Source organism: Bison bison, unplaced genomic scaffold (assembly GCF_000754665.1).
Source record: "Bison bison bison isolate TAMUID 2011002044 unplaced genomic scaffold, Bison_UMD1.0 scf7180017864209, whole genome shotgun sequence".
NCBI lineage: Eukaryota > Metazoa > Chordata > Mammalia > Artiodactyla > Bovidae > Bison > Bison bison.
Genome location: NW_011494781.1, coordinates 1,739,324 through 1,752,906, shown reverse-complemented (window position 1 = coordinate 1,752,906; position 13,583 = coordinate 1,739,324). Strand labels below are relative to the sequence as shown.

The following is a 13,583-nucleotide window of genomic DNA, read 5'->3' as shown; positions in this document are numbered from 1 at the left end:
TTTTCTCCCCTTGCTCTCAATCTTTCCCAGCTTCGGGGTCTTTTCCAATGAGTCAGCTCATAGCATCAAATGGCCAAAGGATTGGAGCTCCAGCTTCAGCGTCAATCCTTCCAATGAATTTTCATGGTTGATTTCCTTTAGTATTGACTGGTTTGATCTCCTTGCAGTCCTAGGGACTCTCAAGAGTCTTCTCCCTACAGAAAGAAAACTGCTGAGACAAAGATCAGGACCCTACAGCCATTGCGCCTGAAAGCTACAAAGTCCAATAAAGCAGAACCATGCTGGCCATCCCAAGCACAGCGCCTCATGACAGAAGCCTCCGAACCAGGACTCTATCTAACCCTGATGACGAGGACAACAGCACAGGTAGAACCCGGGGTGACACCGACCCAAGAAGACAACATATGGAGACATCACATGCTTGCAGAGAAAACAGAATAAAAACATATTACACTGTTTTTTTGGTAACCTTAGCTACTGTCACTATAGTTTCAAGAAAATGTTTTTCTAAACATTGGGAGCATCACCAATATGTCAGCTTCCATCTGTCGGTTTTCTGAGCCCCAGCCCAGCACTGGCCAGGTGTCTCCAGGCCCAGGAAGCCCTGTGATTAACTGTCTGTTCAGAGCACTCCTCAGGGAGCTGTTTTGTGGTTTTTCTCCTTTTAAGTCATTTTAAGAGGAAGGGTCAGAAAATGCAGAGAGGCCACTGCAAATGGTGTCACAGCACTACTCACCGGTCATGAAGAGCCGCGATCTTGGAAGGACACTGCAAATACTGCTTAAACCGGAGCTCAAAGGCTTGTCCGATGGAGCCGATGACATCCTGGGCCAGCCCATCACAACACTCCAGAATGTGACAAGCTGTGGGAGCAAGGGACACAGGCCCATTAGAGGCAGACACTGGAGCTACCCAGGCTCCTTCTTCCTGAGGGTAAAACCTCGCAGCCTAGGGAAGAAGAGGGAGCCAAGGAGGTGGCTTTCATAACATGTCCTGGCAGCTCTGTCTGCAGTTTAATCCCAGGAGCCCCCAGACACACAGCTTCACCACAGGGATCCATTTCTTAATAGCTTGCTGCTGCTGCTAAGTCACTTCAGTCGTATCGAACTCTGTGCGACCCCATAGACAGCAGCCTATCAGGCTCCTCCATCCCTGGGATTCTCCAGGCAAGAACACTGGAGCAGGTTGCCATTTCCTTCTCCAATGCATGAAAGTGAAAAGTGAAAGTGAAGTCGCTCAGTTGTGTCCGACTCTTAGCGACCCCATGGACTGCAGCCTACCAGGCTCTTCCGTCCATGGGATTTTCCAGGCAAGAGTACTGGAGTGGGGTGCCATTGCCTTCTCCATCTTAATAGCTTTTCTCCTGCAAAAGTAAAGGTTCTATTTGTAAGTCCATTTTAAATTTTTAAAATTCAACTTGATGGCTTTTCAATTGCTTGAGAGTCTATAAAATATCAACTTTGAACTCAACTGGGAAATAGAATTTGGAGGGAAATCTTAACATGACAAAGGGATCCCTCTAAGACCCCATGAGCCTTAAAAATGGACTTAAACTGACTCTTTTTAAAATGTATTTATTTTTAATTGGAGGATAACTGCTTCACAATGTTGTGTTGGTTTCTGCCATACATCAGCATGAATCGGCCTTAGGTACACATATGTCCCCTCCCTCCTGAACCTCCCTCCCCACATCTCCCTCCCTCCCACCCCCTCTAGGTTGTCACAGAGCTGTGAGTTGAGCTGCCTGCATCATACAGCAAGTTCCCACTGGCTATCTGTTTTACATGTGGTAGTGTATAAGCTTCAGCGCTGCTCTCTCAATTCATCCCACCCTGTCCCTTCCTTGCTGGGTCCACAAGTCTGTTCTCTGTCTGTGTCTCTATTGCTGCCCTGCAAATAGGTTCATCGGTACCATTTTTCTAGATTTCATGTATATGCGTTAATATGCGATATTTGTTTTTTCTTTCTGACTTACTTCACTCTGTATAATAGGTTCTAGTTTCATCCACCTCACTAGAACTGACTCAAACTCATTCCTTTTATGACAGAGTAATATTCCATTGTATATTTGTACAACAACTTCTTTATCCATTCATCTGTCGAAGGACATCTAGGCTGTTTCCATGTCCCGTCTATTGTAAATAGTGCTGCAATGAACATTGGGGTACATGCGTCTTTTAGAATCATGGTTTTTCTTAGGGTATATGCCTAATTGTGGGATTGCTGGCTCATATGGTAGTTTTATTCCTAGATTTTTCAAGAAATCTGTTCTCCATGGTGAACTGTATCAATTTACATTCCCACCAATCGTGCAAGAAGGTTCCCTTTTCTCCAGTATTTACTGATTGTAGACTTTTTTTGATGACGGCCATTCTAAACAGTGTGAGGAGATACATCATTGTAGTTAAACAGAGTCTTACTGAATGAATCTTGAGGTATCCTATGGCCTTGGAACAAATTGTTTGCTTATTTCCTAGGGCGAGTAAAGTGTCATCATCAAATGTGGCAATTCTAAGCACTAAGACTCAACTCAAAGCATCTTAACTTTTAAGATACATTTAAAGAGATACTAATTAGCCAGTATGACCGACCCACCACATGCCATCTGCATATACACCAGAAGAGGCTGGACATTCATGCTGGTTCTCATCAAAGGGGTGTTGGCAGTCAGATGAGGGCCCCTCAGCGACCTGAAGCAACCCTTAACCCACTGGGGTGTCTGCCTTCCTGGTGGCCAGGCTGTGGCATAATCCATGCGGAACCTTCAGAGAATAAAGGGTCAAATGGAGGAAGGTGCCAGAGAAGGCCCCCTTTGCTCTACAAGTAGAACTGTCTCCTCCCCAGACACATGTCCATGGCATCCCACAGAAGCATCTCAGCCCCTCCACGTGGCATCCTGACCAGTGGAACATGTTCTGCTACTAATGAGATAAAGACATTCTCCCTGGAGAAAATGACAGATGTGTGTGTCACACTCCATCTTTTTCTTGCCACCAGTTAGGACACAACTGTGTTTCAAGGAGGTTCCTCCAGGAGCATGGTGGATGCCCAGCAGTGAGGAGAGGCATTGCTACAGCAGTGAGCTGTTCCCTGGGGCAGTGATTAGGGAGATGCAGAAGCCCTGCCACTGCAGGGGAAGTCAGCAAAGAGAGGACTCATTAAGATGGGAAGCTGCGAGGGAAGGAGCAGAGACATCACCACCTCCACAGTTTGGCCGCTCTTCCATCACGATGCCGCCTTCTCTATGCACAGTGCCAGCCAGGCACTGCACAGCCCACCCTGATGGTGGCTGCTGGGCTGGGGAGCCTGAGGTTTCTCCTCCTCACAGGCTCAAGGAAGGAGCATGCCTCTGAGGACACAGAAACAAGAATTTTCTGGGAAGACCAAGTGTAACTGGATCGCTGCTTCGGGCTGCAGTGCAGTCCCCTTGGGTCTCGTGCCCATGCTCAGTTGCTTAGTCATGTCCAACTCTTGTGACCCTATGGACTGCAGCCTGCCAGGCTCCTCTGTCCATAGGCTTTCCCAGGCAAGTATACTGGAGCGAGCTGTCATTTCCTTCTCCAGGGGATCTTCCCGATCCAGGAATCAAACCCATGTCTCCTCATCTCCTACACTGGCAGGTGGATACTTTACCACTGAACCACCAGGGAAGCCCTATCACTTGGATACACTAGCCCTAGCACAGATATGGCCAAGGGATTTGTCCCAGGAGACAGATGTCCCAGCTGTATTTCTGTGAGCCAATAATGATATTGTTTTATGTTATTATTGGTATTAGTATTTATTATTAACCCAGGTAAGCATAAAGCAAGCCCATATTAAGCAGCTGTTGTAGTCGTGTGGTTGTTCATTAACAGACAGGATTGGAGGTGTCTTTCTAGCCAATAAGGAAATAGGAGTCTAGGATGGATTGAGGGAAAGACACCTGGCTCCCCCTCCTACCCTGTGTTTCCAGCCACACCTGTCCCCTCCACTCAGCATCAGCACCAGCCGAGGGAACCAGCTGGCTAGAACTTTGGAGAACCAGAATAACAACTGGGGATGAGTCAAGAAAGTGAAGCTTGTCTTTCTTCTAAGGAGAAGAGCAGCTCCCTAGGCTTTAACACAGTGAATGAAGAATAAGGTTTCTGCTGAGGTCCACGCAGCTCTCTCACCTTCTACACACCAAAGAAGTCCAGGCCTGAAATAGGTCTTCTTTAAGTCAGTTCCTGGGACATTTGGAAGATGCAGGGCTCTGGGTGGAAGCACCCTCACCTGGTGACAGTGGAGCCCTAGTATTTGGATACAAGAGGGTGACAGAACCTGCAGATGCAGAATTAAATCATGACTCCAGGCTCTGGGGCCGGCTCCGTCCTCAGTGGACTGAGTAAGGATCATCTGTTAGTTGGGTCTGAGGATCCTTCTGTAGAATGACTTCTCTGTGCTCCAGAAACTCACTCCAAATCTAAAACCAACCTGGGCTGACAGTCTCTCTGGGCCTGGGATTTTCTCTTGGTGTTGCAATGGTTTTTAGCTTAAAAGCCACTATCATCTAGCCTCGCTTGTGGGAGGAGTATGAGGGCCTCCCCAAAGGTGACCACCAGAGCTGCTTACATTACATCCCACAATGCAAACAGGGGGCTGGAGGTGTCTGTCATTCATGAGTGAGAAGGAGAAGCTCTGGATAAAAAGTACATACAGAGTGGTGGGGCCCAGAGTCAAGACTCAAAATGACATTGTAAAACCTAAAATGTGGCCCCCAAACAAACACAGGAGCAGCAAAATGAGGTTCCTCATTTTGAGAAACCTCAAAATGAGCAAAAATTGAGGTTCCTCAATCCGTCCCTCTTGGAGGAAACTGGCTCTTTTGTAGCGGCACAGCAGTGTACCACTGGGGGTGAACAAGGATGAACAGTAGTGTACAGACGGGGTGAGGACCAGAGGCGCTTGTTTGCCCAGCTGGTCTCTCTTCTTGACCAAAAGCAAGGCTGGCATCACTCTCCAGGAGCTCACTCAGACCACACAGCAGCCACCTCAGCCCTGACACTAGCAAGGGGCCTCATCGGGCTTCGCCACAAAGGCCTCTCCCAACCTGGGATGAGCCAGTTGACAGCAGCATGTGCTGAGGCCCTTGTAATCACATCAGATAGAACTGAGATGTGACGTCTTTACTCACGTGGCAACCACACATCTTCCACGCACAGTAGACACTGGCAGGGCAGAAGTTACTATGTAAGATGCTGGTTCAGTCTCCCCATGGCTCCAAACAAGTCCAGAGGCCAGTGGCCGCACCTGTCCACTGGTGTTCAAGGCTGCCCCGGCCATCTAACTGATGAGCGGACTGCAGGCCACCGGGATCTCCATTTATCTGAGCTTGCTCTCTGAGCCCTGCCTGGGACAGCTGCTCTGTTAGTTGGCACAAACAAGTGATGCTGAAATAAGAAAGAGCCCCAGCATCTCGGTGACAAGACAACTCCATTCTTGTCTGCTCATTCCTGGGCAACTCTACTCAATCACCTCAACTCTCCTCAACCAGGTGGTGACACCATGAGCCAGGCTGCTTTGATCTTTCAATCCTGAGTTTCAGTACAAGGCCTCCTCCACAAGCCAGAGAAGAAAGAGACAGCAGGGCCTTGTACCAGCACCTATGCATTCTGCTCTCACACAGAACTGTCACCTGGCTCCTCCTCTACCCAGGAAAGGCTGGCAGTACTGTCCCCTGGGAGCTCGGGAGGAAGGAGGTCAAGACATAAGTGAGCACTAGCAATGCTTATCACGTGCACCAAACACCCAAATGGCTTTACTTCTGTAAATAAGAAGTTGTCAAAGTTTGTTCATGCTTACCAGGAAAGAACTCTTCACTATACTGAGCATATGTCCCAAATAGATGTTAACTTATTTATAAATTATGAACATAATATACTAGTTCCTTCTTTCCTGTGCTCAGTCATGTCCAACTCTTTGCGACCCCATGAACTGTAACCTGCCAGGCTCCTCTATCAATGGAATTTTCCAGGCAAGAATACTGGAGCGAGTTGCCATTTCCTACTCCAGGGTTTTTCTGGATCCAGGAATCAAACCTGCATCTTCTGTGTCTACTGCATTGACAGGTGAATTCTTTATCACTAGCCTCTTGAGAAGCTCAATATAATGGTATGTATATTATAAAAATATCTTTTAAAACACGTAGGGCTTCTCTGGTGGCTCAGACAGTAAAGAATCTGTCTGCAATGCAGGAGACACTGGTTTGATCCCTGGGTAGGGAAGATCCCCTGGAGAAGGGAATGACAACCCACTCCAGTATTTCTGCCTGGAGAATCCCATGGGCAGAGGAGCCTTGCAGGCTACAGTCCATGGGGTCACAAAGAGTCGGACACGACTGACACTCTTTTTACCTTTCAAAAATGACGCAACAAAGATAAACAAAAGTTCAAGATCTCTTGTTGACTCTGAAAGCATCACACTGTCAGTTATTATCTCAAAGCAAGATTAATATTTTGAGTGAGATATTTATACTTAGATGGATAAAAATTCATCTTTCCATCTCTGGAAAACTTTTCTTAATCATTTAGAGTTTGGAGGGGTTGATTCCTTATCTGATTATTGTGTGTGTGTGTTTGTGAAAGTAAGACCCCACTTCCCATACCCCCTCTTTGGTCCTGGAGCCACTGACACACAGAAAGGATGTCACTGGTTCACTGCACCTTTTATGCATGATTACAAGGTAGTACCCCCTCTATCTCAGATCAGCAGCGACTATAGACAGAGGCTCCAGCGTGTGTCTCCCACCACAGTGGCCACGTCAGTACCCTGTGGGATGGGCCACCCCGCCTTGGTGGGCACTAGTTCCACGTCGGGGGGCCGGGTGGACTCTGCACGTGTGGGCAGAAAACCTCTCAGGATCTGTGCTGCTCTTTCAGGAAGTCATGACCCCTTCCACCCACACCCACACCCACACCGACACCACTCCCAACTCACACTTCACAGCCATCCAGCCTCCCCAAGGCAGCCCAGTCCTTGCAGTGGTCCCATCTTGGACTCTCCTCCTGTCCTCATATCTAGACTCACAGACTCTCCAAGAGTTCAAGTTCACAGCCACATTCTCTACCAACTGGTGACTGACACAGGGAATCTCAGAGACAACTGGAATCACTGGCCAATCAGAAAAAGACCCTACCAAACAATGACTGCTCTCTCTTTCTCCTAGTGGGCTGATAACTCTCACCCCTTAAGGGGAACACTGAACACCAATGAATTCTTAGCAGAGAGCTGGAGGCTACAAACTCAAGCATAGTTTTCAGTCAACTCTAGTGTGATCACTTATTCACATGCTCCTCGTTGTTTCAGATTTTTTAATCCAAGACAGGTAAGAATGTCAAAACTCAGCTCCTATGCTCTTAATTAAGAGTTGTTTTCAACATCACTAATTATTAGAGAAATGCAAACTAAAACCACAGTGAGGCATCACCTCACACCAGTCAGACTGGCCATCATCAAAAAATCTACAAACAGTAAGTGCTGGAGAGGGTGTGGAGAAAGGGGAATTCTTTTACATTATTGGTGGAAATGTCAATTGATACTGCCACTGTGAAGAACAGTATGGAGGTTCCTTAAAAACACTAAAAGTAGAGCTACCATATGACCCAGAAATCCCACTCCTGGGCATATACTCTGAGAAGACCATAATTCATATTAACACATATATATGTGGAATCTAGAAAAGTGGTACAGATGAACCTATTTCCAGCGCAGGAATAGAGACTCAAACATAGAGAACAGACATGTGGGCACAGGGTGGGAAAGGAGCGTGAAATGAATTGGAAAGTGAGGACTGACACAGCTGCACCACCGTGTGTCGAATAGACAGCTGGTGGGAAGCTTCTGTATGGCACAGGGAGCTCAGCTCAGTGCTCGGCAGTCATGTGGGGGGTGGGAGAGAGACGCAAGAGGGCGGGCTAGATGTGTTCATGTAGCTGATTCACTTCATTGTACAACAGACGCTAGCACGATATCATAAAGTAACTGTACCCCAATAAGAAATAAACAAAAAGATACATGCACCCCAATGCTCACTGCAGCACTATTTACAATAGTCAGGACATGGAAGCAACCTAAATGTCCATCAGCAGAAGTAGCGTATGTATGCTACTGTGTGTAAAATAAATAACCAATGAGAACCTAACATACAGCACAGGGAACTCTACTCAACGCTCCGTGATGACCTAAATGGGATGGAAATCCAAGAAAGAGGGGATGTATGTATATGCTCAGCTCATTCACTGCTGTACAACAGAAACAAACATAACATTGTAAAGCAACTATATTCCAACAAAAAATAATGAAAATTAAAAAATTGAGTTTAATATGTGTTCTAGCCCTAGAGCAGCAAACTAAAATTATACAGAGACAATTTTGCATCCCTCAGACTGGCAGGAATCTAAAAACCTGAAAATGCCAAGTGATGAAGAAGCCAAGGAGTCCTCCTGTGCCACTTATGGAATTGCAAAGTGAAATAACCATTTTTTTTTAAAGTTGAAGATGTCCCAAAACAGTGATTTGTCGCAGAGGTATAATCCCTAAGAACATTCTTGCACGTGAGCACGGGCAAATGTACAAAATCTCTACTGGAGACTTCACTCAGTAGACACCTGTTGAACATGAAGTGTGTACCATGCCCTAGCCTATACTCTACAGATACAGCAAGAAACAAAACGGAGTCCTGCTCTCCTGAAGCTGACAGTCGAGAGGGTAGACACTGAAAACAAGAAAGGAAAAATACACCATTTGCATGGATTGAACAGTGCCCCTGCACAAAGCCCTGTCTGCATCCTGACCTCTTGAACCTGTGTAAAAGGGTCTTTGCAGATGTCCTTAAGTTAAGGACCTCGAGATGAGATCATTCTGGATTAGGATGGGCCCTAAATCCAATGACAAGTTTCTTATTATAAGGGACAGAAGAGGAGACGACACAGACACAGAGGAGGGGGAGATGATGTGAAGATGGATGCCAAGACTAGAGTGATGCAACCACAAGCCAAGGGCTCCTGGAGCCACCAGACGCTGGAAAAGGCAGGAAGGCTCCTCCCCGGAACCTATGGAGGAAGCATAGCCCTGCCCACATCTTGATTTTAGACCCTGAGCCTCCAGAACTATGAGAGAGCAACTTTTGTTGTCTTTAAGTCACAAAGTTAGTGGTAATTTGTTCCAGTGGTCACAGGGCTCCCCTGGTAACTCAGCTGGTAAAGAATCCACCTGTAATGCAGAAGACCCCAGTTCAATTCCTGGGTCAGGAAGATTCCCTGGAGAAGGGACAGGCTACCCACTCCAGTATTTCTGGGCTTCCCTGGTGGCACAGATGGTAAAGAATCTGTCTACAATGCAGGAGACCTGGGTTTCATCCCTGGGTTGGGAAGATCGTCTGGAGGAGGAAATGGCAATCCACTCCAGTATTCTTTCCTGGAGAATCCCATGGACAGAGGAGCCTAGCAGGCTACAGTCCATGTGACGGGCTACAATCCATGGGGCCACAAAGAGTTGGACACAACGGAGCGACTAAGCACAGCACAGTCACAGAAAACCAATACAACCATAAAGACAATAATGTAAATGTAAATTAAGGATGACAGTATAGGATAATGGAGAAGGCAATGGCACCCCACTCCAGTACTCTTGCCTGGAAAATCTCATGGATGGAGGCGCCTGGTAGGCTGCAGTCCATGGGGTCGCTATGAGTCAGACACGACTGAGCGACTTCACTTTACTTTTTACTTTCATGCATTGGAGAACAAAATGGTAACCCACTCCAGTGTTCTTGCCTGGAGAATCCCAGGGATGGGGGAGCCTGGTGGGCTGCCATCTATGGGGTCATACAGAGTTGGACACGACTAAAGTGACTTAGCAGCAGCAGAAGTATAGGATAAAATACAGGATGACCAGGGAAGGTGACCTAGGAGGTGATGTCACAGAAGAAGCCCAGAGGAAGTCAGGGAGTGAACCATGGGAAGGTCTAGTGTAAGAATGTCACAGGCATGGGGTTAACAGGTGCAAAGGCCCTGAGGCAGGTTCAAGGATGAGCCATAAAGGAGTGGAGCTGGAGTGGAGGTGGGAGAAAATCATAGGAAACAAGACAGCAGATAGACCAGGATCAGCTCACATCGTGACGAGTGAGAAAAGCTCTATGGAGGGAGGAAAGACTTAGCTCATGGCTTATCACAGCGGGGGGCCTAGGAGACTTGTGAGCAGAGATGCGCAACAGGCTGGTACAAGTCTGACTTTCAGCCAGAGTCTGAAAGTCTGACTTTCTGGGCTAGGCAGAAATATTCAGGGTCTTCTGCACAGCATATTTAAAGCCCAGAGGTTGGCTTGTTTGTAAAAAAACACTGTTGACAATAGCCAGATAAGGGAAACAACAACCTAATCATTCTCCCACAGGAAAATTAACCTCCCACTACAGAGTTATTTGATGAAATTTAACCTCCTGGCTTAAACAAATCAAATCATTGCTTTCACCTAAAATGAGGTGATGAGGTTTTGCTTCTAGGGAAGGAAAAGTCGAAGGAAGTGCTCTATTATTTAAGGAGTACATACTCTGTAAGGTTCTACCAGAAAGTTACTTTCTGGGACCTACAAAGTTAAGGTAACCTACAAAGTTACCTTCTGGGGCCTCTGGTCCAAAGCCAGAGGAACCCTAAATTCAGGGTTGAAATGACCGTGAGCTAATAGAGCAGCCTGAAGAAGGAAGTGTGGTTGTGTGAGCAGCAGTCCACGGGGGACTTCCCTCTCGAGCCCATTCACCACATTTCCCCTTATTCAGGAAACCCTGGGGGAAAAGCAACCTCTAACCCTGGGATTAGAAGCTATACAAGCTGAACAGAGGGCTCTCTGCCATCAGGTCAACACCACAGGACATTCTACAGCAAGTTCAGGAGCTCTAGCAGGTGCCTGAACAGGGATGCTTCTGTGCTTATAGGTTATAGGAATACAAGCCACCTGCAGGCAGCCATATGTCTAAGCAGAACATTATCTTTTAGCTACTTTTGTGACCCAGACAGTCCATCCTGAACCAAAAGACATTAGGTTGCAGGGGATGGGAGTCATTGTGTCATAATCCAAATTCCATTGTGAAAATGGTATGTTAGGATCCTGCAAAGCCTGCTTTGTTGAGAGTTTTATCCTACATATATCAGGAGTTACCTTCCAGGCCTCCTTCCTGGTTGGCTTTGCCTTTCAAAGGTAAGTTTCCGACTTCGTGAAACTTGCTCATTTGCAATGCTTATCTCCTCGAGATGGTAGTGGTGGTTACCATAGAACTTAATGACTTGGGTCAGAGATCCTTTGCTCTTCCACCAGATTAATTAGATAAGCCATGGACTCTTGATACTCAAGAGAAAAATATAGATGCTGGTCCATAAATACTTCTAGATTAACGAAAACACACACAGGAATGTATAAGCAGGAATCAATGTGGAAAAGATGAATGATAATGGTGAGGGATTCTGATTCATCTCTGTAGGATTTTGACAGAAGACTTTCTGAGTTCCAGATGTGGAACCAGATGTCTGTTCATTCTAAGGAGCTCTGCCGGCAGCCAGGGAACCACAAGGCTACAAGGCTTCCCCTAGCATATCAACTGGGGCCACTGTGTGAGGAGTTGGCTATCTAAGAGTCCAAATAAGAACACTTACTCCCAGAATACCTTGCTAATACGACTCCTGCATGTCAGAGGTCATTCTTACTAAATTAAACTCTCTTACTGGAAGTTAAATTCCAGGAGGAGGAAGAAGAACAGGGCAACAAGAGGAGCCCTCCACCAGCATCTTATGCAAGGAGGTAGTGGTGGGGTGGACATACATGGGATGAAGGCAAAGCCGACTCTGAGATACTGTTCATAGCTGGGCTCACGCAGCCCTCCTGCCTTCACTTACTGCTTCGCAGAAGGCTGTAGCTCCCTGTATGTGTGTGTTCGCAGGGGTGGCGGGGGTGGGGACAGAGATGTGATGGATAAAGAAAGCCACAAATTCCTGTCAGAGGGCAGGTCTGGTTCCCTTGTCCCCTGAATCTGAGCTGGCTAGGACTGCTTTGACTGGTAAACTATGACAGAGGTGGAGCCATGCCTGGCCTTCCACTGGATGTGTCCACATTGGCATCATGGAGCCCAGAGTTGCTACATGGGACGTCCTACTTCTCTGATGGAGGAACCATCTGGAGGGACCCTGAGACTCCATGCAGAGAGAGGAGGACCCTGCTGGCTTAGACTTCTAGTCCTTCCTGCCAACGTATGAGGCATGGACGTGAAATCAATCTGGCCCTTCTAGACCAGGCCAGCTACCAGCCAAAGACCACCCAAGACCCCACTGATGCCACATAGAGCAGAAAAATTGGCCAACTGAGCCCTGCCTGGACTCATGACACAGTATATCAAAAAATACTTTTAAAATGATGGTCTTTAACCCACAAAGCTGTATTACAGACAACAAACTGGAAAGAAAGAGTGAACATCTCCCACAAAGCATCAAAGGACCACTTGGCTGATGGTACCATCAAAGCACCAGCAGCATAGCACAGAGGTCTGGCATCTGTCTTCACACTAGCACTGCACTTGGGTCCCATGGGGGAGCTGGTCTAGAAACCAACACGCATGTGAAATATATCCTGATTTCCATGACTTTGAAAAGGCACTGTGGGCAGAAGGCACTGCTGGTTTCTGCCTGTGAAACAAGACAATAGCTTGTATGTGTCTATGGCCCTAAGTCAAATTGCATGGGGTTATATTCCTTCAGGGTCTGTCCCTAGAGCCTGATTTCACAGCCTTGACTGAGCATGGGCACCACTGCTTTGAGGTCTGAGCACTGGGATTTTTAAAACTCCCTAGGTGATGGTCAGCACTGAAATCAGATTGATTATATTCTTTGCAGCCAAAGATGGAGAAGCTCTATACAGTCAACAAAAACAAGACCAGAAGCTGACTGTGGCTCAGATCATGAACTCCTTATTGCCAAATTCAGACTTAAATTGAAGAAAGTAGGGAAAACCACTAGACCCTTCAGGTATGACTTAAATCAAATCCCTTATGATTATACAGTGGAAGTGAGAAATAGATTTAAGGGACTAGATCTGATAGATAGAGTGCCTGATGAACTATGGAATGAGGTTCGTGACATTGTACAGGAGACAGGGATCAAGACCATCCCCGTGGAAAAGAAATGCAAAAAAGCTAAATAGCTGTCTGAGGAGGCCTTACAAATAGCTGAGGAAAGAAGAGAAGCGAAAAGCAAAGGAGAAAAGGAAAGATATAAACACCTGAATGCAGAGTTCCAAAGAATAGCAAGAAGAGATAAGAAAGCCTTCTTCAGCGATCAGTGCAAAGAAATAGAGGAAAACAACTAGAATGGGAAAGACGAGAGATCTCTTCAAGAAAATCAGAGATACCAAGGGAAAATTTCATGCAAAGATGGGCTCGATAAAGGACAGAAATGGTATGGACTTAACAGAAGCAGAAGATATTAAGAAGAGGTGGCAAGAATACACAGAAGAACTGTACAAAAAAGATCTTCACGACCCAGATAATCACAATGGTGTGATCACTCACCTAGAACCAGACATCC

General features: G+C 46.6%; 1 protein-coding gene across 1 annotated transcript in view; it reads right to left on the bottom strand.

Annotated features, from left to right (window-relative positions):
• SHC3 (SHC (Src homology 2 domain containing) transforming protein 3) overlaps positions 1 to 13,583 on the bottom strand; it is a 183,825-nt gene that overhangs the window by 45,550 nt on the left and 124,692 nt on the right. Inside the window, exon 7 of the mRNA XM_010844831.1 lies at positions 737 to 863. Within this exon, the coding sequence (XP_010843133.1) occupies positions 737 to 863 (127 nt within the window). The remainder of the gene's footprint in view (positions 1 to 736; positions 864 to 13,583) is intronic.